A 21,154-nucleotide genomic window follows, 5' to 3' on the forward strand; every position below is an offset into this window, starting at 1 on the left:
TAATTCATCTGTTATGTTCTTTTGTTGTCTCTGCTAATGAAAATATGAACTTTCTTAGGTTCTAACTGATTTTTAAGCCAAGTTCTTAGCATCAGTAAGTAAGTGTATTCCCTTTGTTTATATCAGAGATTTACAGCCCATTAACTTTGATTCAGTTTCTCCTGAGTGGCTTTACATTCCCAGAAGATAAAATTCTTGTAAATACTTTTCTCTTTGCAGTGAGGAGCTACGGAAAGAAGCACGACAGCTGAAACGCGAACTGCTGGAAGCAAAGCAGAAAAAAGAAGAAAGAACTTCGAAACCCAATGAAAAGGAAGGTAAGAGTATATAATAGCAGGTGTTGTGTAGATCTCCAGTTAACATTCCAGTTTAAAAGGCTTTTAGTAATTTTGTGTCATGTGGATAAATGTGGACACTATGTTATTGAAATGTAGGGTTGTTCTTTTTTCTTCCAAGAAAATTAGTTTTCCTTAAGAATGGTAGTAATGTAAGGATGCCAGTATCTAAATACATTGTACAGGTAGCATTCGTTCATTCAAACAAGGTAGTATTTATCCTTCCAAATGTTCTTTAGTTACATCTGTGTAGTTGGGTAAGCTTCTGGATTTGAAATATCATGGCACATGATTTAATTCTTTGGTGGGGACCTACCTGTTCTGACCTCTGACTTGGAATGTCTTCTTGTCATTCCAACTTGGAAAGGTACTTAAATACAGATGGTTAACTTTGAACTCAAAACTACTGGCTACAAACTTTTATACATCTTATGACGCCAGTGGAATTCAAATTCATAAAGTCAGTTCCATGTCTATTTTCCATAAACCTTAAGAAAATGTGATCTTCAGATGCCCACTTCTTCGTCAGACAAATGTTGTATTCTATTTCTTTTTAAATGTGCATAAGTTGCTAAGTTTATAATACTATATAACTTGTGTGGTTTAGTGCAGGTGGATGTAACTCCATTTACTAGCTGAAGGAAAAAAAGGAGGACTGGCTTTTAAGCCATCTTGAATTGCTAGACACATTTCTGGAGTGGATTCTTGGTCCAGTTCTGAATACCATAATAAATCTGGAAGAAAATACAAAATTATTCAGAAAAATTTCCAGATGACACACAATTCAGATGAGTGATAGAAAGTATAACATCATTTTTAGAAAAACTCATGGACTCCGTTGATAACAGGTGAACTTGATCAGCAACCAGTTTGGCAAAGTAACAAGTACAGTATCTTGAACTTGTAAATGAAATCTGGCACCAAGTTTTGAAAAGTAGTGGCTCTGAAAAAGTTCTAGGAGTTATGCTCAATGACTGAATGAATATTAGCTTTCATTGGCAAGATAATGAATGCTGTCACTGGCCATGTAAGAAAAGAACTGCATGTAGAAGTGTAGAAATGGTAAAGAGTAGTCCTTATGTACATATATGATAAATTATATTGAATAACTCCATGTATGGTAGTTGTAATACTATCGCTTAAACATTGTCCCTGTTCTGGTGCCAGTTAAGTCAAAGAACTAATTGCACGGTAATCTAAGTAAATCCACCTTTACAGTTACAGGCTAAAGTAATACTCGGGCAATACTCATAGTTATTACTGTGGTACAGTTTTGAAGGATACCTTTTATTCCAGAAAAGGGAGCTTATATACCAGGGTTGTTGGGTTTGGTTTTTTTTTCTTGCTTTCTTTGAAACAAATAGCAGGTATGAGATAAACCTGTCAAAAATCTGTAAGTAACAGCTAATGGTGAAAATAACCTTCAATAATCCTCTTTTCCTTTCCTTTTTCTTTTTGAGATTTTCCTTTCCTTTTCCTTTTTGAGATTAGTGTCAGAGCACAAGAAGGGGTCTGTTCCAGTACGTGTTGGAAAATACGTATGGCAGGAAGGAACTCATTCAACAAGTCTTGGAGTATCTAACTGAAAATTCTAAAAATAGAAGACAAAATTAGAAAGGCATTAAATGACATGCAAATAGTGAAGAGCGAAATGATTAGTGAGAATACAGGAACAAGAGACGAATGAGCAAGAAGAGAGATGGTTGTCTTTGGCTAAGCAAAGAGGAAATAAGCTTGAGTTCTTGTTTTCACTCTGTCTTTAGCATAGCAGTTAACTTTTATCATATGGTTACATATGATCGGTGAGATAGAAGGAAGTGTTCAGGTATAAAACAAGCAACTAGAGACTGCTTCAATAAATTAGGTGCATTAAAATCATTTGAACTTGATGGCATTCACTGAAGCATATTAGGGATTTGTTTAAAGCAGTCCCAGAGACAGTAACAAAATGTTTTAAGAGAACTGTTTGTAAGCAGACTGGAAAGCAGGATTCTTGAAAGTCTGCTTACTAGTGATCTGGAGAAATCAACATTACCTTTATTAAATTTGCAGACTAAAAAAGTATATAGAATCATAGAATCATTTAGGTTGGAAAAGACCTACCTCTAAGATCATCAAGTCCAACCATCAACCCAACACCACCATGTCTCCTAAACCATGTTCCTAAGTGCCACATCTTCAGATTTCTTGAATGCCTCCAGGGATGGTGATTCCACCACCTCTCTGGGCAGCCGGTTCCAGTGCCTGACCACTCTTTCAGTAAAGAAATTTTTCCTAATATCCAACCTCCCCTGACTCAACTAGAGGGTATTTCCTCTCGTCCTATTGCTTGTTACTTAGGAGAAGAGTCCAACCCCCACCTCGCTACAGCCTCCTTTCAGGTAGCTGTAGAGAGCAATAATGTCTCCTCTTCTCCAGACTAAACAACCCCAGCTCGCTCCACCTCTCCTCATAAGACTTGTTCTCCAGACCCTTCACCAGCTTCGTTGCCCTTCTCTGGACATGCTGGACAGGGAAGGGGAAGTTGAAAGAAAAACAATAAAGAAAAATGCCAACTTATGTGCTAAGGTTGCATTTTCACATGCAAGGGCCAAGTGGCTCACTGTCTTCCCTTGCACTAGTCCACATTGGAGCTTTTACTGATCTGATTCAGTTTAACTTGGAAGAAGAGTGTTCCTTTTTTTATTTGGTAGGATGGTGTTGTGCTGGGTTGGCAGATTGAGTCAGTTCATAAAATTTAAAGTCAGGTCAGGATAAACAAAATATGTTTACCTTGGGAGGTCTTGGGGAAAGAAGATTATTATAGTAAGTGGTTTGTATCTCTCACAAATTATGAGTTGCATAACCACAAGACGTTGGGTAGCACTTAGGCAGCTTAAAATCTATGAGACATAGTAAGTAGAAAGCTGAGAGCAAGTTGATAGTGACGTATTGAAAAAGACTAAGTGTACTGTAAAACATCTAAAGTGGACTGACTGTAGTACACAAGACAGACTCATTTTCTATTCAGTCTGAGCAGGTCTTCAGACTGAATCCTTTGCCCAGTTTTGGCAATTGCACTTGAAAAAAAGATATGGGGCATCTTAAGGGACCACAGAGGAGAGCAACAAAGGTCTGGAAAGCATAATATTTGAAGACTGTAAGAATTGTGGCTGTTTAGTTTGGAGGAAAGATGTCTCTGTAAGAGAAGACATATTAATGATCACCAAGAATGTTAAAGGCTAACCATGGAGAGGAAATCATTCTCTGTAATTTCCAGGGAGAGGAAATCATTCTGTGTAATCCCTGTGGAGAGGACAGGAGATAATAAGCTTCAATTGCAGCTAAAGACGTTTAAGTTAAATGTTAGGGAAAACTTCCTAAAGTATTGAAATAGTTGACCTACAAAGTGGAACCTTTGTATGGTGGATTAGGCATACCTTCTTATTACTGATGTAGAAAAGGTTGATCCTGCCTTTTGGGAGGAATGGGCTTAGATGTTGTTTTTCAAGATTCTGTGAAGCACAACTTAATCAAAATAGAAGTAAGATGTGACCTGGAAGCAGGTTTTGATGGGGAGGAGAAACTAAGCATCTTGTTAATGGTGATAGTAGTTAGGTAGAAGCAGTACCAAAAGCATTGTATTTAACATCACTGTGAGTCTTCGTATCAAGCAGTTAAAATAAAAGCTTGGTTGTAGGTCTGCCAAAATAATTCAGTAAGGCAATACTCTCCTTACACTTTGCTTTCTCTTCAAATAACTTTTTCTGGTTATTTCTTTTTTGAGGAAGTCTTACACAAAGAAGTGTAATTCACTGTATGATCAAAGGTAGCAAAAAATTTCTGGTTATAGGGAATCTCCCATTACAAAATCCACACTCAAAGAATAAATGTAAAAAACTCATTAAACATAATTGATATGGTCTTGAAGGAGAGGAAACTGTTCCTACATTTAGCTAGAATGAACATGTAGTGCTTAAAGGTGGTGACTGAAAGGCAGGTGGAAGATTTACTGTGTAACTGGCATATAGTTTGGATTATAAAGGATTCTGGATTAAATATAAGCACAGCTTTAATTAAGAGATGAGTTTATCAGACCAGACATTTAAAAGTGATCAAAACACCATTGTCAAATATCAGAATTTACTGATCATTACCACATGGTCTTTTCATTAGACATATAATTGAAAAAATACATCGATACTTGTCTGTCTAGCAGTGGATTCATATTGACACTGGTAGCATAAAGTAAACATAAAGTTGCCATACATACTGTGTATTTTGACACCAGAATTTAGCAAAACCAATATAACAAATGTAAAAATGCTAATCATTGAGAGAAAGCATGTAAACAAAATATGTAGTTGTGATCATATTCTCTTCTCTGAATAGCCAGTTCTGCCAAAAGGGGTAGCCCTGTAGGATGACCACAAACAGTCTTTGAGGAAATGTTTTGTTTATAAATAAATAAAATTTGTAATCTCCCATTCCTGCTTCTAAAGGATTTCTGTGGTGTCTAATAAAATCTATATATTATTGGCTAGGTAAATAATCAAAACTTACTTATTTTGTTTTCTTCAGCCATGCTTTAATATTTCTTCTACATCTAAATGCTTTTCCAGCTCTCAGCTGGGATATTTTTTCAGACCCAACAGCAATCAAAACACAACAACGTAGAGATTCAAGTTTAGGTAGTTTTTTTTAATCAGGAGACAGATTGTCCTTGCTAATTTATCAGGACAACAGCTCGCTTGTCAGTATTGCCAAAAATTCAGAATAAAAGGGAGGAACTAAGCTTTTAAATTCAGGAGAGATTTTAAAATGTGGGGTAAGTGTCTTTTGCTGCATTTTACAGTCACATTAGGGGTGTCATTTGAATTTTCATGTACTGTGTTTAGTAAGTAGATTAATTAGTAAGGAAGTAGATTTATTTAGTAAATAAACTTACTGTCTAAATTTGTTTAGAAGAAAGCTTTCTGTCTTTATGAATTCAAGAATAACAATAGCATATTCTGTGCCTTGGGATGCTGGGTCCACATTTGTGACATATAGGAAAAACTAAGATTTTAGAAATACATTTTTGATTTTTCAGGGAAAAGGAAAGTGTTTTGGTTTTCTTATTTAAAAGTAAATAAAATGTGTTAAAGTACCAGCTACACTAGAATCCACCTAATGTTCTCAAACATTAACACCTGCTGATTAAATAACATACTTAAATTATTCATAATACAAAAATAATTAGTTGATGAAACTCTTAACATTTTCCCGTTGGCTGCCTTCGTCTCAACTTCAGCTGATGTCAGAAAGTATCAAAATGCTGGCATTATGAACTGGCACCTGCTAAATATCACTTCCTATAATGCTGTCTTTCTGATTAGTTACTGTGATTTATATTAAGTTTGTTAGTATGAAGTTTAAAATAGTCAGTTTTCACTTCTGGATTCTACCCACCACATTTTAGAAATCATTCTGCCAATGTTTTTAACAAGCCTATCAATTTGGTGTAATTTGAATTGTTCAAAATTTCTCATCTGTATGGAAATAAGGAGTACAGTTGTGTGACAGGTACATTTCTGGTAAAGGATGAAAGAACTTGCAGACTTCAAGAGTACCTGGGGAAAGTTGAAATTTTAATAGGAATTTTAAGCAAAAGGTTACACTTACATTACTGTTTTGCCACAGACCAGATGTGCACTGTTAGATGAAGCCATGCTGGAAGATGCATTCCAGGAGCACACCTGATGAGCTCCAACTGAGTGTCTAAAATAGAACAGACCCCAAAATATATAGTGAGCTTTTTTTTTTTGCTCCTGTTTCTTAGTGTTGTTGGATAACATTGAAGTAGCCAAAGTTTTCCTGTGTTTTATGAATTTCAGCCTTATAACTAGAGGTGACCCAAAGACAAAAATATGATTCAGAGCTAACTGCCTAAATTCTTAAAATGTTTGAGTTTGTTTGCACTTACGACAAAGCTTCTGTTTTCATCATGGTTCGTAGGGAGCTAAAAGCAGTTTTCTGAAGTTTCCCTCTTCATGATAGACAGATACTCATATTTTTTGTCTGAAATTGGTCGGTACATTTCAGTTTTGAAGCATCAGCTTTGAAGAAGGTACAAATTAAAACTTAGAATATATGTTAGAGAGATTAAGTAGCAGCTTCTGACTGCTAACCTAATAATACTGCTATCTTGTAGCAATGTTGGAATAGTAATTTAAGAAGCATAATATAATTGAGCAAAGGCCTCTAAACTTTCTTAATAGTATTAATTGTGCAAACACTTAGTGTTGTAAATATTTCTAAGTTTTTATAAAATTAGTGCGTTATGTCTTAAACTTCATTTTGGTCTGTGTAATGCCACCTCACCATATTGTACTTTATGGTTCCTGCATTATCAAAATTGAAACAGGACTGAGATTTACACTGGATCTTATGACTATTGGAAAAATATTGTTAGGAAACAATGAATTTATTAATCATCAAGAACCAAAAATAAATGTCACTAAATACTAGATTCTAGTACAGGAAGTACTAGAGGGGGAGGGAAGAAAAGGTGTGGAAAATGTCATTGAAAAAAATGAGAGTTTTGTTGGGGTGTTAAGAAGTTATTTCCGTAGTACTGAGGAAGAAAAATCTCACACACAAACTCATAAAATACACAAATTGGGAAGGCCACAGTAGTGAAAGGTATTTCAGGTTTGTACTAGAAAACAAACTGAGCAAGAATTTAAATTGTGATGTGGCTGTGATTGTGCGGTCATGGCTACAAAGGCATTAACTGTAAAGGCACAGTTGTATTACAGAATCGCAGAATCACAGGTTGGAAGGGACCTCAGGATCATCTAGTCCAACCTTTCCAGGAAGAGCAGAGCCTAAACAAGGTGGCCCAGCACCCTGTCCAGACAACTCTTGAAGGTGTCCAACATGTCCGAGTCAACCACTTCCCTGGGGAGATTATTCCAACAGTGACTGTCCTCACGGTGAAAAATTTCCCTCTTGTGTCCAGTCGGAATCTCCCGAAGAGCAACTTGTGTCCATTCCCCCTTGTCCTCTCCATGGGACTCCTTGTAAAAAGGGAGTCTCCATCTTCTTTGTAGCTACCCCTTAAGTACTGGTACATGGTGATGAGATCCCTTCTAAGCCTCCTTTTCTCCAGGCTGAACAAACCCAGTTCTCCCAGCCTATCCTCGTATGGCAGGCTTTCCAATCCTTTGGTCATCTTGGTGGTCATTCTCCGGACCCCTTCCAGCGTGTCCACATCCTTTTTGTATAGCGGGGACCAGAACTGTACACAGTAGTCCAGGTGTGGCCTGACAAGCACTGAGCATAGTGGGATGATGACTTCCTTCTCTCTGCTGGCGATGCCCTTTTTGATGCAACCCAGCATCCTGTTGGCCTTCTTGGCCGCAGCAGCACACCGGTCACTCCTGTTGAGCTTTCTGTCCACCAGGACCCCCAGGTCCCTTTTGACAGAGCTGCTCTCCAACCAGGTGGATCCCAGTCTGTGCTGCACTCCCAAATTATGTTTTCCCAGGTGCAAGACCTTACCCTTCTCCTTGTTGAGCTTCATAAGGTTCTTGATGGCCCACTCTTCCAGCCTATCCAGATCTTCCTGCAGAGCAGCTCTCCCTTCTGGAGTGTCTACTTCCCCACTCAATTTGGTGTCATCAGCAAACTTCATCAGGCTACACTTGATGCCGTTATCCAGATCACTTATAAAGATGTTGAATAACATTGGGCCCAATATTGATCCCTGGGGGACCCCACTTGTGACAGGTTGCCACTTGGAAAAAGAGCTATTTACCACCACCTTTTGGGTGCGGCCTGTCAGCCAGTTCCCCACCCACCACACAGACCACTTGTCTAGGCCATAACACATCAATTTCTCCAGGAGGAGACTGTGGGGGACCATATCAAAGGCCTTGGAGAAGTCCAGGTAGACGATGTCTACTGCCCGCCCCATGTCAACCAGGCAAGTCACTTTGTCACAGAAGGCCACCAGGTTTGTCAAGTACGATCTGCCCTTAGTGAAGCCATGTTGGCTTTTCCCCATCACATGCTTCATTTGACTTGTGATGGCCCCCAGGAGGATTCGTTCCATAACTTTCCCAGGGATTGAAGTAAGGCTGATGGGCCTATAGTTACTCGGATCCTCCCTCAGGCCCTTCTTGTAGATAGGGGTAACATTTGCCTTCCTCCAGTCCTCTGGGACATCCCTTGTTCTCCATGACTTCTCAAAGATGATGGAGAGTGGCGTTGCGATGATGTCAGCCAGCTCTCTCAACACCCTCGGGTGGATGGCGTCAGGGCCCATCCATTTGTTGGGTCAAGCTCCTGTAGTAATTCATGTACTAACTCTTCCTTCACCGATGGTGGGTCAGTGTTTGGTTCAATTGGCAATTTTGTTCCCAAATCCTGGGACGCTACAGTGCTGGTAAAGACAGAGGTGAGGAAGGTGCTGAGGACCTCTGCCTTTTCAGCATCATTGGTGATTGACTCTCCTTTTCTGTTTAACAGTGGGTCTATGTTTTCCTTCTTTTTCTGCTTATGGTTGACATATCTGAAGAAACCTTTCTTGTTATTTTTGACATCTACTGCCAGTTGTAATTCGAGCTGGGCTTTTGCTTTTCTGACTGCATCTCTGCACGCTCTGGCAATGCCCTTGTAGTTCTCAGCGGATAATCCTCCACTTCTCCATCTCTGGTATGCTTCTCTTTTGGATTTGAGTAGACCCAAGAGCTCATGGTTGATCCAGGGGGGCCTCTTGCTCTGCTTACTTCCCTTTCCTTTACAGGGGATAAACTGGCTTTGTGCTTCCAAGAGAGCATTCTTGAAGAACTCCCAGCACTCACCAGCTCCTTTGTCTTCCATGGAAGCATCCCACCAAATCCCTCCCAACTGAGGTCTGAGTGAGCTGAAGTTTGCTCTTCTAAAATCTAGAACCCTTGTCTTAGAGCTGACCTTCGGCACACTCAGCAGGATCCCAGACTCCACAATATTGTGATCACTGCAGCCAAGGCTACCACTAACCGAGATATTACAAAGCAGGCTTTCTCGGTTTGTGAATAGCAAGTCCAGCAGTGCTTCATTCCTGGTTGGCACATCTAACATTTTTATCAGGAAACAGTCCTCGATACATTCCAGGAACTTGGTGGATGACATGCGAGCTGCCGTATTGTTCTTCCAGCAGATGTCTGGGTAGTTGAAGTCACCCATCAGGACCAGGTTGTGTTGGCCAGAAGCTTGCTTTAGTGTCCCAAATATCGCTTTGTCAGCTTCGTCATCGTGGTTAGGAGGTCGGTAGCAGATGCCCACTGTGAGGTCCTGCTTGGAGATGACCTCTCTGACTTTAACCCAGAGGCATTCGATAGTGCAGTCTCAATCACCAGAGTTTACTTCGATACATTCAAGGTGTTCCTTGATGTAGAGTGCAACTCCTCCACCTCTTCTACCTTGCCTGTCCTTACGAAAGAGCCTGTTGCACTCAGTTCCAAGTATTGTACCATTGGATACAAATGGACCAAAAAAACCCCAAATTAGCAGAAGACTAGGTCAACTAATTTATTAGGAGATACTTGAATATATATCTAATTTAGGTAGGGAGTGGGATGGAAGGGTGGAATCTTAAGTATTTAAAGATGGTGAGTGAAAGGAATGAAGGATACCTTTACTGTGAAACAGCCATTTGCAACTGAAGAATAACAGAAAATAATTTAGAAACGCTTTGGTTTGAATATAATGAAATCTAACAGTGTTGTACATGAGCAGGTGATATTGCCCCAAAGTTAAAAGCATTTATTATATCTCATTTAGTTCGCTTAGTCATTTTTTGTTTATTGGCCTGAATTTTTACCAATGCAATAGAGCTGTCAACATGCGAGACAGCCTGCTAAATGTGTAACAGTTTATCTATTTCACATTAGTTTACAAATAAGAAATTGCATGTGTTTAAAATGGACTACTGTAAGGAAATGAATATGTATGTAGCAGGAGATTTTTCCGTTGTTCCCTTAACTATCCTCTTGGGAAATGTGGGGTGGAGAGTGAGTTGTGTCATGCTGTATCAGGTATGTCAATGCAGATGGTGCAGACACTTGCACAGTGTCTGCCTATGCTCTGAGCTGGCTGCATTAGGAAAAAATGCTATTTCAGAGGCTATGTAACCACATTAATATGATTCTGTGCTTGATTAATAAACACTGCATCTCCGCCAAAGCTTGCAACCATAGCAGGAGAAAATCACTGAAGATCACAGAACTGTGAGAATAAGGCTTAGGTCATACTGGACATTTTGCAGGATCAGGGATAATTCTGAGAGGACACTAATGAACATGTGGCAGGACGACACATCTATTTCATGTCCTTTGGCAGATGTTTATTAGTAGTAGTATCACGTTTAGTATCACTACTTCAAGTTGTTCATGTTACATATTATGCCTACCTAATTTTTTTCTGTATTCAGAGATTAGGGTAATTAAGGAAGATTGGGGGTGAAATTTTAAGTGTTTACATTGTTTCAAGAGGACAGAAGAAAAAAAGTAATTCCCTCTGTACATGTTTGATTATAACCAGCCTTCTAATTTGTGAATAAGATTGTTGACTATGCCAGACTGCTGTCAAAACCTTACTTTAAATAAAATGTTTTTCTTTTATGTGACATTTGCTGTAGTGATGCCAGAAATTACATCAAACACTATAATTTGAGTCCTGAATTACTTCACCATTTTGAAGTACTTAATCAAATATTTGAAAAAAATACACTTTTTAAATTTCTATAGTGTAAACCTGCGAATATACTTCAATGAAATTTGCTTTAGACAAATACCATCTGCCCAACTGTTTAACTATATGTTGGTTTTAAATAATAGTAGTATTTAAATAGCATTTTAGGTTTTTTTGTTAGAACATTTTTGTAAACTGTCTGATAATCTGTGGATGATGAAATTTAATTGTCACACATGAGAAAACAGAAAAGCTACAAAATACTGAGCAGAGAAACGTAACAACTAATATAAAACCCAACATTCAAGTGTAAGAATTCTACTGAGGCATGAAGTATTTTCTGCTTTGTTTTTAGTTGTGATATGGGAATAAAATGATTGAAGTGCTTAGAAAACTCTCAAAATCTAGCAAGGATGCCAATTTAAGATTATGTTTTATTTCTGTTTTATTATTGTGTTTGGGTAATGTAAGTGACACTTAAATCTTTAAGTCCTGTCTTACATGGAAAGATGCTTTCTTGAAGTCTGAGACTTTTAACAGAATTATGCACCCTTGACAACATAATGAAAACAACAAAATGCAAATTTTGGTGGTTTGGGAATTAGGCAGCATAAATATGTTAAGTCTGAAGATTTTGCAATATATACACTGTGGCTGCATTGTATCAAAGTATCCATCTTTAATGTGTTACTTTTGCAAACCTTTATGTTTTCTTCAACTGTTTACATTATTTTCTCATTCAATATCATAAAATAATACCCAGCATCCCTATTCAGTCACTTCCCTGCTAAAATGAATGTTTTGTCCTCGTCTCTCTGTTTGCAAATCGAAGAGGACAAAAACCTCACTGTAAGCCAACTTTGATTTTAGTAGTAATTTTAAGCATGTGCTCAAAATCAACTGACTATAGGAAATTAACCACATTTTAGACTGGGACTGTGTGCCTGAAAGCTACCAAAGTTCAGAAGAGATTCACTAGGAACTTCCACTGTTGTATATTAAAGTTTACACTGTTTTACAAATGAGTGGACTCTGGTCTTTCAAATACATTTTTTGAAGCTCTAGGAATTACTTCTAAGATTATTATTCTTGTTGGCTAAATGAACTAGTAAGTTTGTTCTAGAAATGTTGCTTTTTTCACTGTAGCAAACTGAAAATCCAGTAATCAGTTGAAACCTGGAAGCTCATTCTGTAAGCAAATCTATTCAGTTATTCACAGTTAGTAAATATCTTCTGACTCCTACCTACCTTGTAAGCAAACAGTGGCTGTTCAGGAGCTTAGGCAAGCCAGAGCTATAGTAACAATAACTGAATAGTAGTTAAATGTACAAAGAAAACCACAAGTAGAATTAGTCCCAAACAAAAATATACTGGAGAATGTGTTATAAATTCTTTCAAGCATAACATTATTTCCTATTGTATTTTCTCATATATTCATTTTTGTTCTACTTTACAGTAAATTAATAGTTTTTATTTTCACAGATATAGTATTTAATGCTGGAAGAAAACTTTTCTGGATTCTGGAAGAATTGTGTTACCTGTCTTAGACCTTAGTTACAGAAAGTGGCTTTATGTTCTCCATCTGTCACGAATACAGATTCCATTTTAATTAATAAAATATTAAAGTGTATCAGAATTTCGTTTGTAATTCCTAAGGGTTTTGTTTGTTTTCATACAAAAATAGTTTTTCTTTTTAAGATTTTAATCTCATTAGGGTCTTTTAAATCAGTACTGCATATCTGTATAATACCAGAAGAATGCTATATAAACTGAATACCGATGAACAGCTGAAAGTGGAATATACTGCACAAGTACAAGAATGTGTTTTAGGCCTCTTTATTTTAATGCACAAAAATATTCCCCTTTGGTATTTAGTCTAGCTATACTATGCATTTCTTGAATTTCTGCTCGGTAGGTCTTCTATCATGTGAAATGTGTCATCTGAGTTGCTAAAGAATGTATTTGAGATACTGACAAAAGTTAATGGGTCCACCACGTTTAAAACATATACAAACCCTGCTAAATAAACTAGGGTGCCTTTTAATCTGGATTTCTTTGTACATTCTCCTTGTTATCTTACTTTGGTTCTACATGAACTCATGATTATACATACAAAGGGCATTACAGGAGTTAATTGAATTACTTTTGTGAAGTTCAGCATATCAGGACTGTTTTGTAATGTAAGATAGTTAAGTCTATATGTATAAAAAATCATTATGCTAATTGTACCTCATTAAACAAAAAGCATAAACCAAAATTCTTTCATTGATCTTTTTCAGCACTGTAGGCTCTTTCTTTTTTATGGTGGCATTAAACCTTCAGAAACAGCATGCTTCTACACTTCCGAAGATTAGTACGTTTCTGGTAATACTTTCAGCAAACCAAACGGCTTCTTTTTCCAACAGATGTTTTTATGGGCAGCTTCATTATCTCTTTCTTAAAAAGGAAACAAAACCTCTAGATTTGATACAGATTCTACCTCCTTCATTACAAGGACAGTCATTATTACAAGGTTTGTCAACAGTGATACAGATAAAATTATAAAATAACAAAGTTCATACTGTGGAAAATTGTATGTTTGCATACTCTCAGAAACAGAATTGTCTCAAATTGTACCTTATCTGTGCCACAATTGGTGTACATGCTCAGCCAAAGTTACACCACCTGCAATGCTGGAAATGAAGCCCAGTCATTAAGGCCAATATGAATGTCAGCATAAGCAACGGTCATACTTTTCTGACCTACCACAGTCAGTAGGCCTAGAACTCATACTTCTTGGTTTTCATAAAGTGGAGGATAAAATTCAGTTGCAGTTTCTGAAATAGTGCATGTCTGAGGCATCTTTTGTTGATTGTTTATTATGCTATTAAATTTAGTAGGTGCTTTAGGCATTAAGCTTAAAACTACTTTATTCAGCTTTCTCTTCTGCCTGCTTCCTATTTAGGGATTGATCCAAAACCATCCAAACTGCCATTCACTTCAGTTCAACACCCTTGGATCAAGTTCCCATGTCTTTGTTACACTTCTGCAATTTTGTAGTTTAAAACTTGAACTGTTCCTAATTTAAGCAGGAGCAAAATAAACCCTTCTCTATTTTATTTAAATCAATCTCTTCCTTTCTGGTTTAAAGACTTCTGAATCTACTCCTTAGTTTCAGGCTATCATTGAAAACCACATCCCAAAAACAAAGTTTTAGGTTAGATTACAGTATCAGGTTGGCATCTGTTATGCCTTAAAGGAATATTTCAGGATAGAAGAATCTATCTGAAAGAAAATAAATTACTTAAATGCTAAAAGTTTTTGTCACAGTGAGATGAAGGACCTCTTGGCAGTAACTCAAGCTAGCTGAGGTAAGTAGCAGTGTACTTAAAAATTATTTTAAAAGTAGGATGAAGGTTGTCTTTTTTTCCCCCCTCACTTTCCTTACCAGCAGAATGTACAGAGTAACTTGTTGAAACTAAGGGAAAAAATCTGTCTTTGCATGTTGCTATTTACATTTTGTGATGAGATGCCTCTAGGGCACAAGTGTGTAAACTATCATTTTCTGCATCCTGCAATACTTTAAAAAGGCTTTTAATTGTTATTTCACTGCTGTGCATCCATGTCATGTTTCCTTTATTTTTGTCTGAATAAATCCTCTTAGGTTAAGGAGTTTGGAGCTTAAATATTTTAATACCGATGTAATGATCCTTATACTTTTTGCTGCATCAGCAAGCTGGACCTAAGTTTGTCAAGCTTGATGTGAAGGTCCAGTCCATCACACAGTGCCTCATTTTTCCAGCCCTGTTGTAGAAGATTTGGAGGGGCTCTGGGATGGTGACGGGGAGACATCAAGTAGTAGCCAGCAATCTATGTTTACATTTTAAAAGGGCTTTTAAATTTTAAAAGGGTTCTTTCCACCAATAAATCTCTCCTCCAGATATTTTCTTTTGCTTGAGTTTATTCATGCGGGCCCAAAATACAAAATTACTTATCAAAACTGAATATTTTATTTATATTTAAAAATAGACACAGTGGCTTTGAAATGATTGGGGTTTTCAAAAGTTTTGAAATGTGTTAGAAACCCATTGACTTAGGGGTTCTTGAAAATCCTTCCTGTTGTATTACTTGTTTTGAGTGTGGAGTAATAGGTTGTAAGACCTGATGGAGAAATACCAGCATGTCCTTAAGTCATTTTAATGAAAGGTGCAGAAATGTGATGCATACAAGTGCATAACTGTTCTGGTTGTGTCACTCTGAAGTTAGTTCAGGTAGATCTGATAATCTTCTGTTTGACTTTCCTAGGAGGCAGAGAATGAAGTTGAGGATTAGAAAAACACTGGCAGGCAAAGACCCAAGACAACAGTAATCTAAAGGGAAGGTTTAAACTGAAATTTAAATTATTTGTGTTAACAGTAGGTGACAACAATATGAGTGTGATAAAAATACACAAACACACAACTGCAGGGGAATTTAACCTATTTGTATGGGAATTATATTTGAGCTGCATTAGATTAAACTAAAATCTTAGTCAAAAGACATGTATGACTAAGCATCACATTTTAAATTCAGTGTATATATATCAAAGTTTGGATCACAGGTTTAAATGTTTATAGCCAGCTTGAGACTGGTATTTTAATGAATTTTCAGGAACACCCTTCTCAGTTCTTTTGCTTTTCATAGGTGGGCAGTTATACTTATTGCTGGGTAGATGGGATTAATTTCAAAGCACACCTTTAGGTAAATGTCACCTGACAGGTTGTTTTCTATAAGAAAGCAGGTGTTTTTGTAGTTGAAGTTATTTATCTGGCAGCTAAATGTTAGTAAAACAAGGCCATAAGTTGTTTCCACATATTTACCAGTTTGACTGGATACATGCATTTATACAAAAACTAGTGTTTTGTCTTCACAAAGGGTCAGTCTTGAATTAAGAATGGGTTTTTTAATTAGTAGAAGAGACTGAGATAATAAGGGGAAGGATGGAGCTGAGCCATTATGATTTGTAGTTTTGTACTGTACTTTGTTATTCTTTTCAGTTCACCTGATATAATGCTGAATGAAGTTTTATAGCAGATTTTATTTCATTCATTCAGCTGTTTAATCTGCCCTAAATGTCTGTGTATATGCATTTATATTTTTTGGTCATTCTAGAAGATGGCTTATTCTTTTTTTATCTTGCTGATACCTGTAATCTTGTGTTCTTCATTATATCCAAGATGTCAACTGAAATACAGGAAAAAAACAGCTCTGAATGGTATTGTGTATATTTGATTGTTTTTCCTGATATCCTATAAGTACATACATGCAACATATAAATTAGGATAAGAAGGAAATAAGGTATGTTATTTGTAGAAGTGTATAAACAAATATTTTATATGTAGGTGCACCATTCAAATTTATTTCCTCTTATATGAAATGTTATGTTTATAAACTATAGAAAACCTTAGGTGAGAGAGGAATTTAGTCTGGAATCAGAAATTTTCTCTGTGTAGCTCTCAGAGGTCATCTAAAAAAACTGATACAAGGTTTGATTTAGATTTACAGTTCATCAGGCTGTATATCCTGAAATTTTTTGAAACTATTTCCTCCATAAAGATTTTCTGTTCATCATTTGCAATGGACATCTGGAGTTTTTATTCTTTTGTTGCTTATCAGGAATAACAGTCCTGTAAATACATGTAAATAAATTTCAAGTATACTAAATCAATGTGTGAAATGTCTTAATGCTATTCAAGAAGAAAAAAGTTTGAAAGGATGGTATTTATCAATTTTTGAATTTAGTTTTTGTCCTTTTTAATTTGTCGTGGCACTGGATATCCTGCAGAGAAGAAAATGTTAAAAAAAGATAAAGGATAGTAGCCGTTGACTAGACCAGATTATTACTTTGTTACTACTGTGTTTTTTTCCTGATTGACAACATGGACTTCATTTAAAGTAAAAATATTATGGGCTTTTTCCCTATTGCAAGATCAAGTATCTGATTTGTGGCTACTTCAGCATACGAAACAGGAAAACTGAATTTGTCTATAGGTAATATTTGACTGTATTTGTCTACTCTGTAACAAATAGTCACAGAATATTAATACACATAATGGTTTGTCTGCTCCGAGAAAGATCATTAGAACTTAAGGTAAACTTGTTAAAGGAATTTCAACAGTTCTCATTTCTCATCTTACCATCAGAGTTTTTATTTCTGTTACCCTGCTTTCCCTGGCTCCATCATAAAATAAAATGGAAAGAAAAATTTTTGGACTCATTGTCTGCCCAGCACAGTGTTATGTTTTTCATTTCAGCAAGTAGCAAATTATTCTACTTTCTGAGAAAGCAATACGACTGAAACATTTTATGGAAGTATTTTGCTTCATATTTCAGAAGTCACAAATGATCTCCAAAATGATCCTGAATCATAAAACCTAATTTCGCTTGTTTAACCAAATTAATTTCCTTATTCAGAGGAGGAACCTGCTCCAAACAGAGTTGTTGAAGAATACCTTCAGGAGAAGAAGAAATATGAAGACAAGCGGAAGCAGCAGCCAAAGAAGGGGGTTTCTCGTGAAGATCAGGTAATAGTTTGGCAACGTGGGGAAAAATATTCCAGAAAAATTGAAACACTTCTCTCTTTGTTTGTGTAAAAATAAAGTTTAAAAATTTGTTATGTTTCATTTTCCATTAAAAGAATCTTCTTATTTGTAAAAATAAATATGTACTCTTCAGTCCCCTATTTTGATTACCCAGGTAGACAGGTAAGTGAGGTTTCAATGTGTATTTGATATGTGAAATGCTATCAGTTTAGTCACTAAAATATTCCAAAAGGAAATGCTATTGATGCAGAGGTGTGCCTGTTTACACTTACAAGAGTTTGCATTCCTATACGGTGCTTTCCTTGGCTCTGCAGCTTGCCATAAGGTAACATTGGGACAGAAGTTTGCATACTTGGCATCAGTCCAAGATGTGTTTTTTTAAACATTTTAATTTATGTTTTAAAGAGATTAAATCCATCTATACATGTTGGTGCTGTAAAATGAACAGAAATAGGTTTTTAGCTGAGAGGTAAAAAGAAAACCTCTTCTAAATATAATGAAAATTATTTTTCAAAATTAGTTAGGAGGTATGTAGACTTTAGTATGCAAATATGAGCAAAGTTAAGTTTGACATATATATTTGTTTTTTCTAAAATAAGAAAGTTTGAAACTGTTAAATATATGAAACTGCCTGTGAACTGGAAAATACTATTCACTTAAAATGTGTATAGTACATCAAACGCATTGGTTTATAAGTGCATGTCAGTTCAGCTACGAAGGTGTTCATATTCAGGTGTTGAAGCTAGAAGAGACTGGAAACTTGAGGCGTAGTAATTTCAAAGCAGTGGTTGGTAAACGTTTATACATGCGGCAAGCTGATTTAGTTTTAAACTAAGAAATTTATGGAAACTGTACATTCAAAAGCCCATTGACTTTGAATCAGAGAGTACTAAAGCTCTGTTGGGTATGTGGATCAAGGGACTTAAAACCACTTCCAATGAAATTATATCAACCCTGTCCTGGACATCATAGGAAAACAAGGTGTATATTTTAGTAGATCTTAATTTTTATTTATGTAAGCCTGCTAGGAACTATTCAACAATAATTAATCAAGTTCTTTGTAATCCATTTCACTTGTGGAGATCCTCTTCTAGCCTTGCATCCCTCCTACCTGGTCCTACAGCACAATACCATTTTCCATCCTCTGTACAAGAGTGAAGAAGAGGGGGAAAGGTATGTCTCCTTAAAATACTAGATATTGGAAGTCCTAACCACATAATTCTACAAGGGTCAATTTATAAAGTTATTTGATCCACAGTATGGCATCTAGTCACTTACTGCAAAAATGCCTACCTAAGATGTTTCAAAATTATCTCTTATCACCAGGTCTATTCACAGGAGAATAGAGAAAATGGCACTAGAGACAGTTAGGGAAGACGCAAGGAATGTGACTTTCTTTGGTCGCATATTCATGTAAAAGGGGTTAGTTTGTTGTCTTCTGATGGTCTAGGCAGAGATTTGCTGTTTCAGATGTTGCAAGTATGGGGTTTGTTTGCAATAGTATGGAAAGCTATAGAACGTGAATGATTTGCAGACCCAAATATCTTTGAAATTTTCCTCTCTCCCATCTTAAACAGAAAATAAAAACCCCTCCAAAACCTGCCTTTGGCAGTGCTAAAATATGTTTTTGAAAGCATTCAAAAGCCAGGAAACTCCTAAAGTTAAGATTGCTCCCAAAAGGAAATTTGATTCCAGTGAACACTTCTGGTATTTCCTATTTCTGTTTTCTATTCTTGTTTAGTTTTTATTGTTTTAAATTTGAAAAACTTGACCAAACAATACTAAACAGCCATACAGAGGTGTTTTACAACATAGGTGGCCAACCTATCACCTACAGATCAAATGTAGCCTGCCACGTAAATTCAGTCAAGCACTTATTCCCTGATGCTTTCCTTTCCAGGAAAGTCTCAAATATCAGCAAGAAATAAGCTGTGGGCTGTGGAAATTATTCCTATGGTCTACCCTTTTTTTGAGGAGCTCCCTCTCCCATCACAAGGCTCAGGCATACAATTCTTGTATAATCAAAATCTCATTTCAGGTGATCAGAAACAAGACCTCCAGTACAATCTTCAGGTGTCACCTGAGATTTGGTGACTTTGTTGTAGCTGAAAGACTGGGCAATGTCAGCTGGAGAATAAAATACCAAATATAAATCAGTGTGAGCTTAATGTAGGCAGCATACGAACCTGTATCTGTAAAATTAGTTAAGGTGGCTCATTGTATTTGAGACAAAAGCTTTGAATTTTTTTCAATGTCAGTGCATAATTTAAAAGAGCAGCAAGGTGAAGTATATTAATTTCAAGGAAACTGGGTCTTCAAAGCTTGAATAGATTGCTTTATGAGAAGAAATTAGCAGGTTCAAACAGTAAAGTTTGTTGTTAGCAGTCAGTGTTGTTTAATCAGCTCTTTTATTCTGTAAGTAGCCACAAGTCTTTGTTCCTTAAATATGCATTTTGATTTCACTAGATGGCCAGACAAGTGCTCTCTCACACCTGCAGGGTGCCCTCCCTGCTTGTTCTTGCTGCCTCAACATTGCTAGCTTGCTCTCGCTTGTTCTCTCCACAGTTTCTTTGAAATTCATATGAAAGATCTCTCTTCCATCTCATTGTACTGTTTCTCAAACTAATAGTAGCTTAAAGAGGTTGTATATACCTGTTCTTGTCTATAAATATATATAACTTTTCTAAAACCATGTACTTAATTTCAGACACTGGCACTGTTGGACCGATTTAAATCAAAGCTAACCCAGGCAATTGAAGAAACTCCTGAAAATGAGGTTTCTGAACCCGAAGTAGATAACGACGAAGGATGGTGAGTTTTTTGGATTTTAATTTCTGTATTTACTGCTGGAAGTCCTACTGCACTAACATAGTCTCACTGTTAAGCATATATTTAAGGAGTAGCAGAAACACCAAATATGAAGACAGCTGCTGCAGAGGAGTCAGCTAAAATGTACTTGTTTAGCACTCTGGAAAATAAGGTGGGAGAGTAGAAGACATCTTGGTTTGTGTAGACGTAAATCCTACTAAAACTCTCTGTTGGGGGTGGTGAGTATTTTAAAGGCTGATGGATGAGATCAAGATAGACTGATAGACTCATCTGATGTGTAGGGTGACCCCAAGGGAAGCAGAGTACTGCTGGAATTGATGAAGGACTGCAGAAGTTATGACCTCAGCACGTCCCAGTCAATGAAGCAACTTGTACTGTGTGGTTTCATGTTCATCTTCCATCCAAAGAACCCACCTTAGGTAGGGAAGAGGATAAAAAACAATATGATTTGAAGTGTAATCCTGAAGTCCTAGACTGCAAGCTGTTAGATGATAATAAAAATATCTGCATAAAATTACTAGAAAAAAGGCAAAAACATAGCAAAAATTTTTTGTAAGGACAGGTCATCTTTTTTTATAAGGCAGTCTAATAAAATAGGCTGTCTCTGTGTACAACTTCTTCCTTAGTTCTATGCATAAGCCATCACAGCTGCAGCAAAACTACCACTAAAATAGAAAATTTAACAAAGTTCTTGGCAAGTGTTTTAAGACAACAACTATTTCTGTATCTCAG

General features: G+C 36.6%; 1 protein-coding gene across 1 annotated transcript in view; it reads left to right on the forward strand.

The window, feature by feature from the left end:
- The window catches only part of CWC27 (CWC27 spliceosome associated cyclophilin), a 122,809-nt gene that overhangs the window by 83,959 nt on the left and 17,696 nt on the right, over nt 1-21,154 (forward strand). Inside the window, exons 11-13 of the mRNA XM_064438401.1 lie at nt 220-317; nt 17,466-17,575; nt 20,301-20,404. Coding sequence (XP_064294471.1) covers nt 220-317; nt 17,466-17,575; nt 20,301-20,404 — 312 coding nt within the window. The remainder of the gene's footprint in view (nt 1-219; nt 318-17,465; nt 17,576-20,300; nt 20,405-21,154) is intronic.

The sequence above is a fragment of the Phalacrocorax carbo genome, chromosome Z (assembly GCF_963921805.1).
Source record: "Phalacrocorax carbo chromosome Z, bPhaCar2.1, whole genome shotgun sequence".
Lineage (NCBI taxonomy): Eukaryota > Metazoa > Chordata > Aves > Suliformes > Phalacrocoracidae > Phalacrocorax > Phalacrocorax carbo.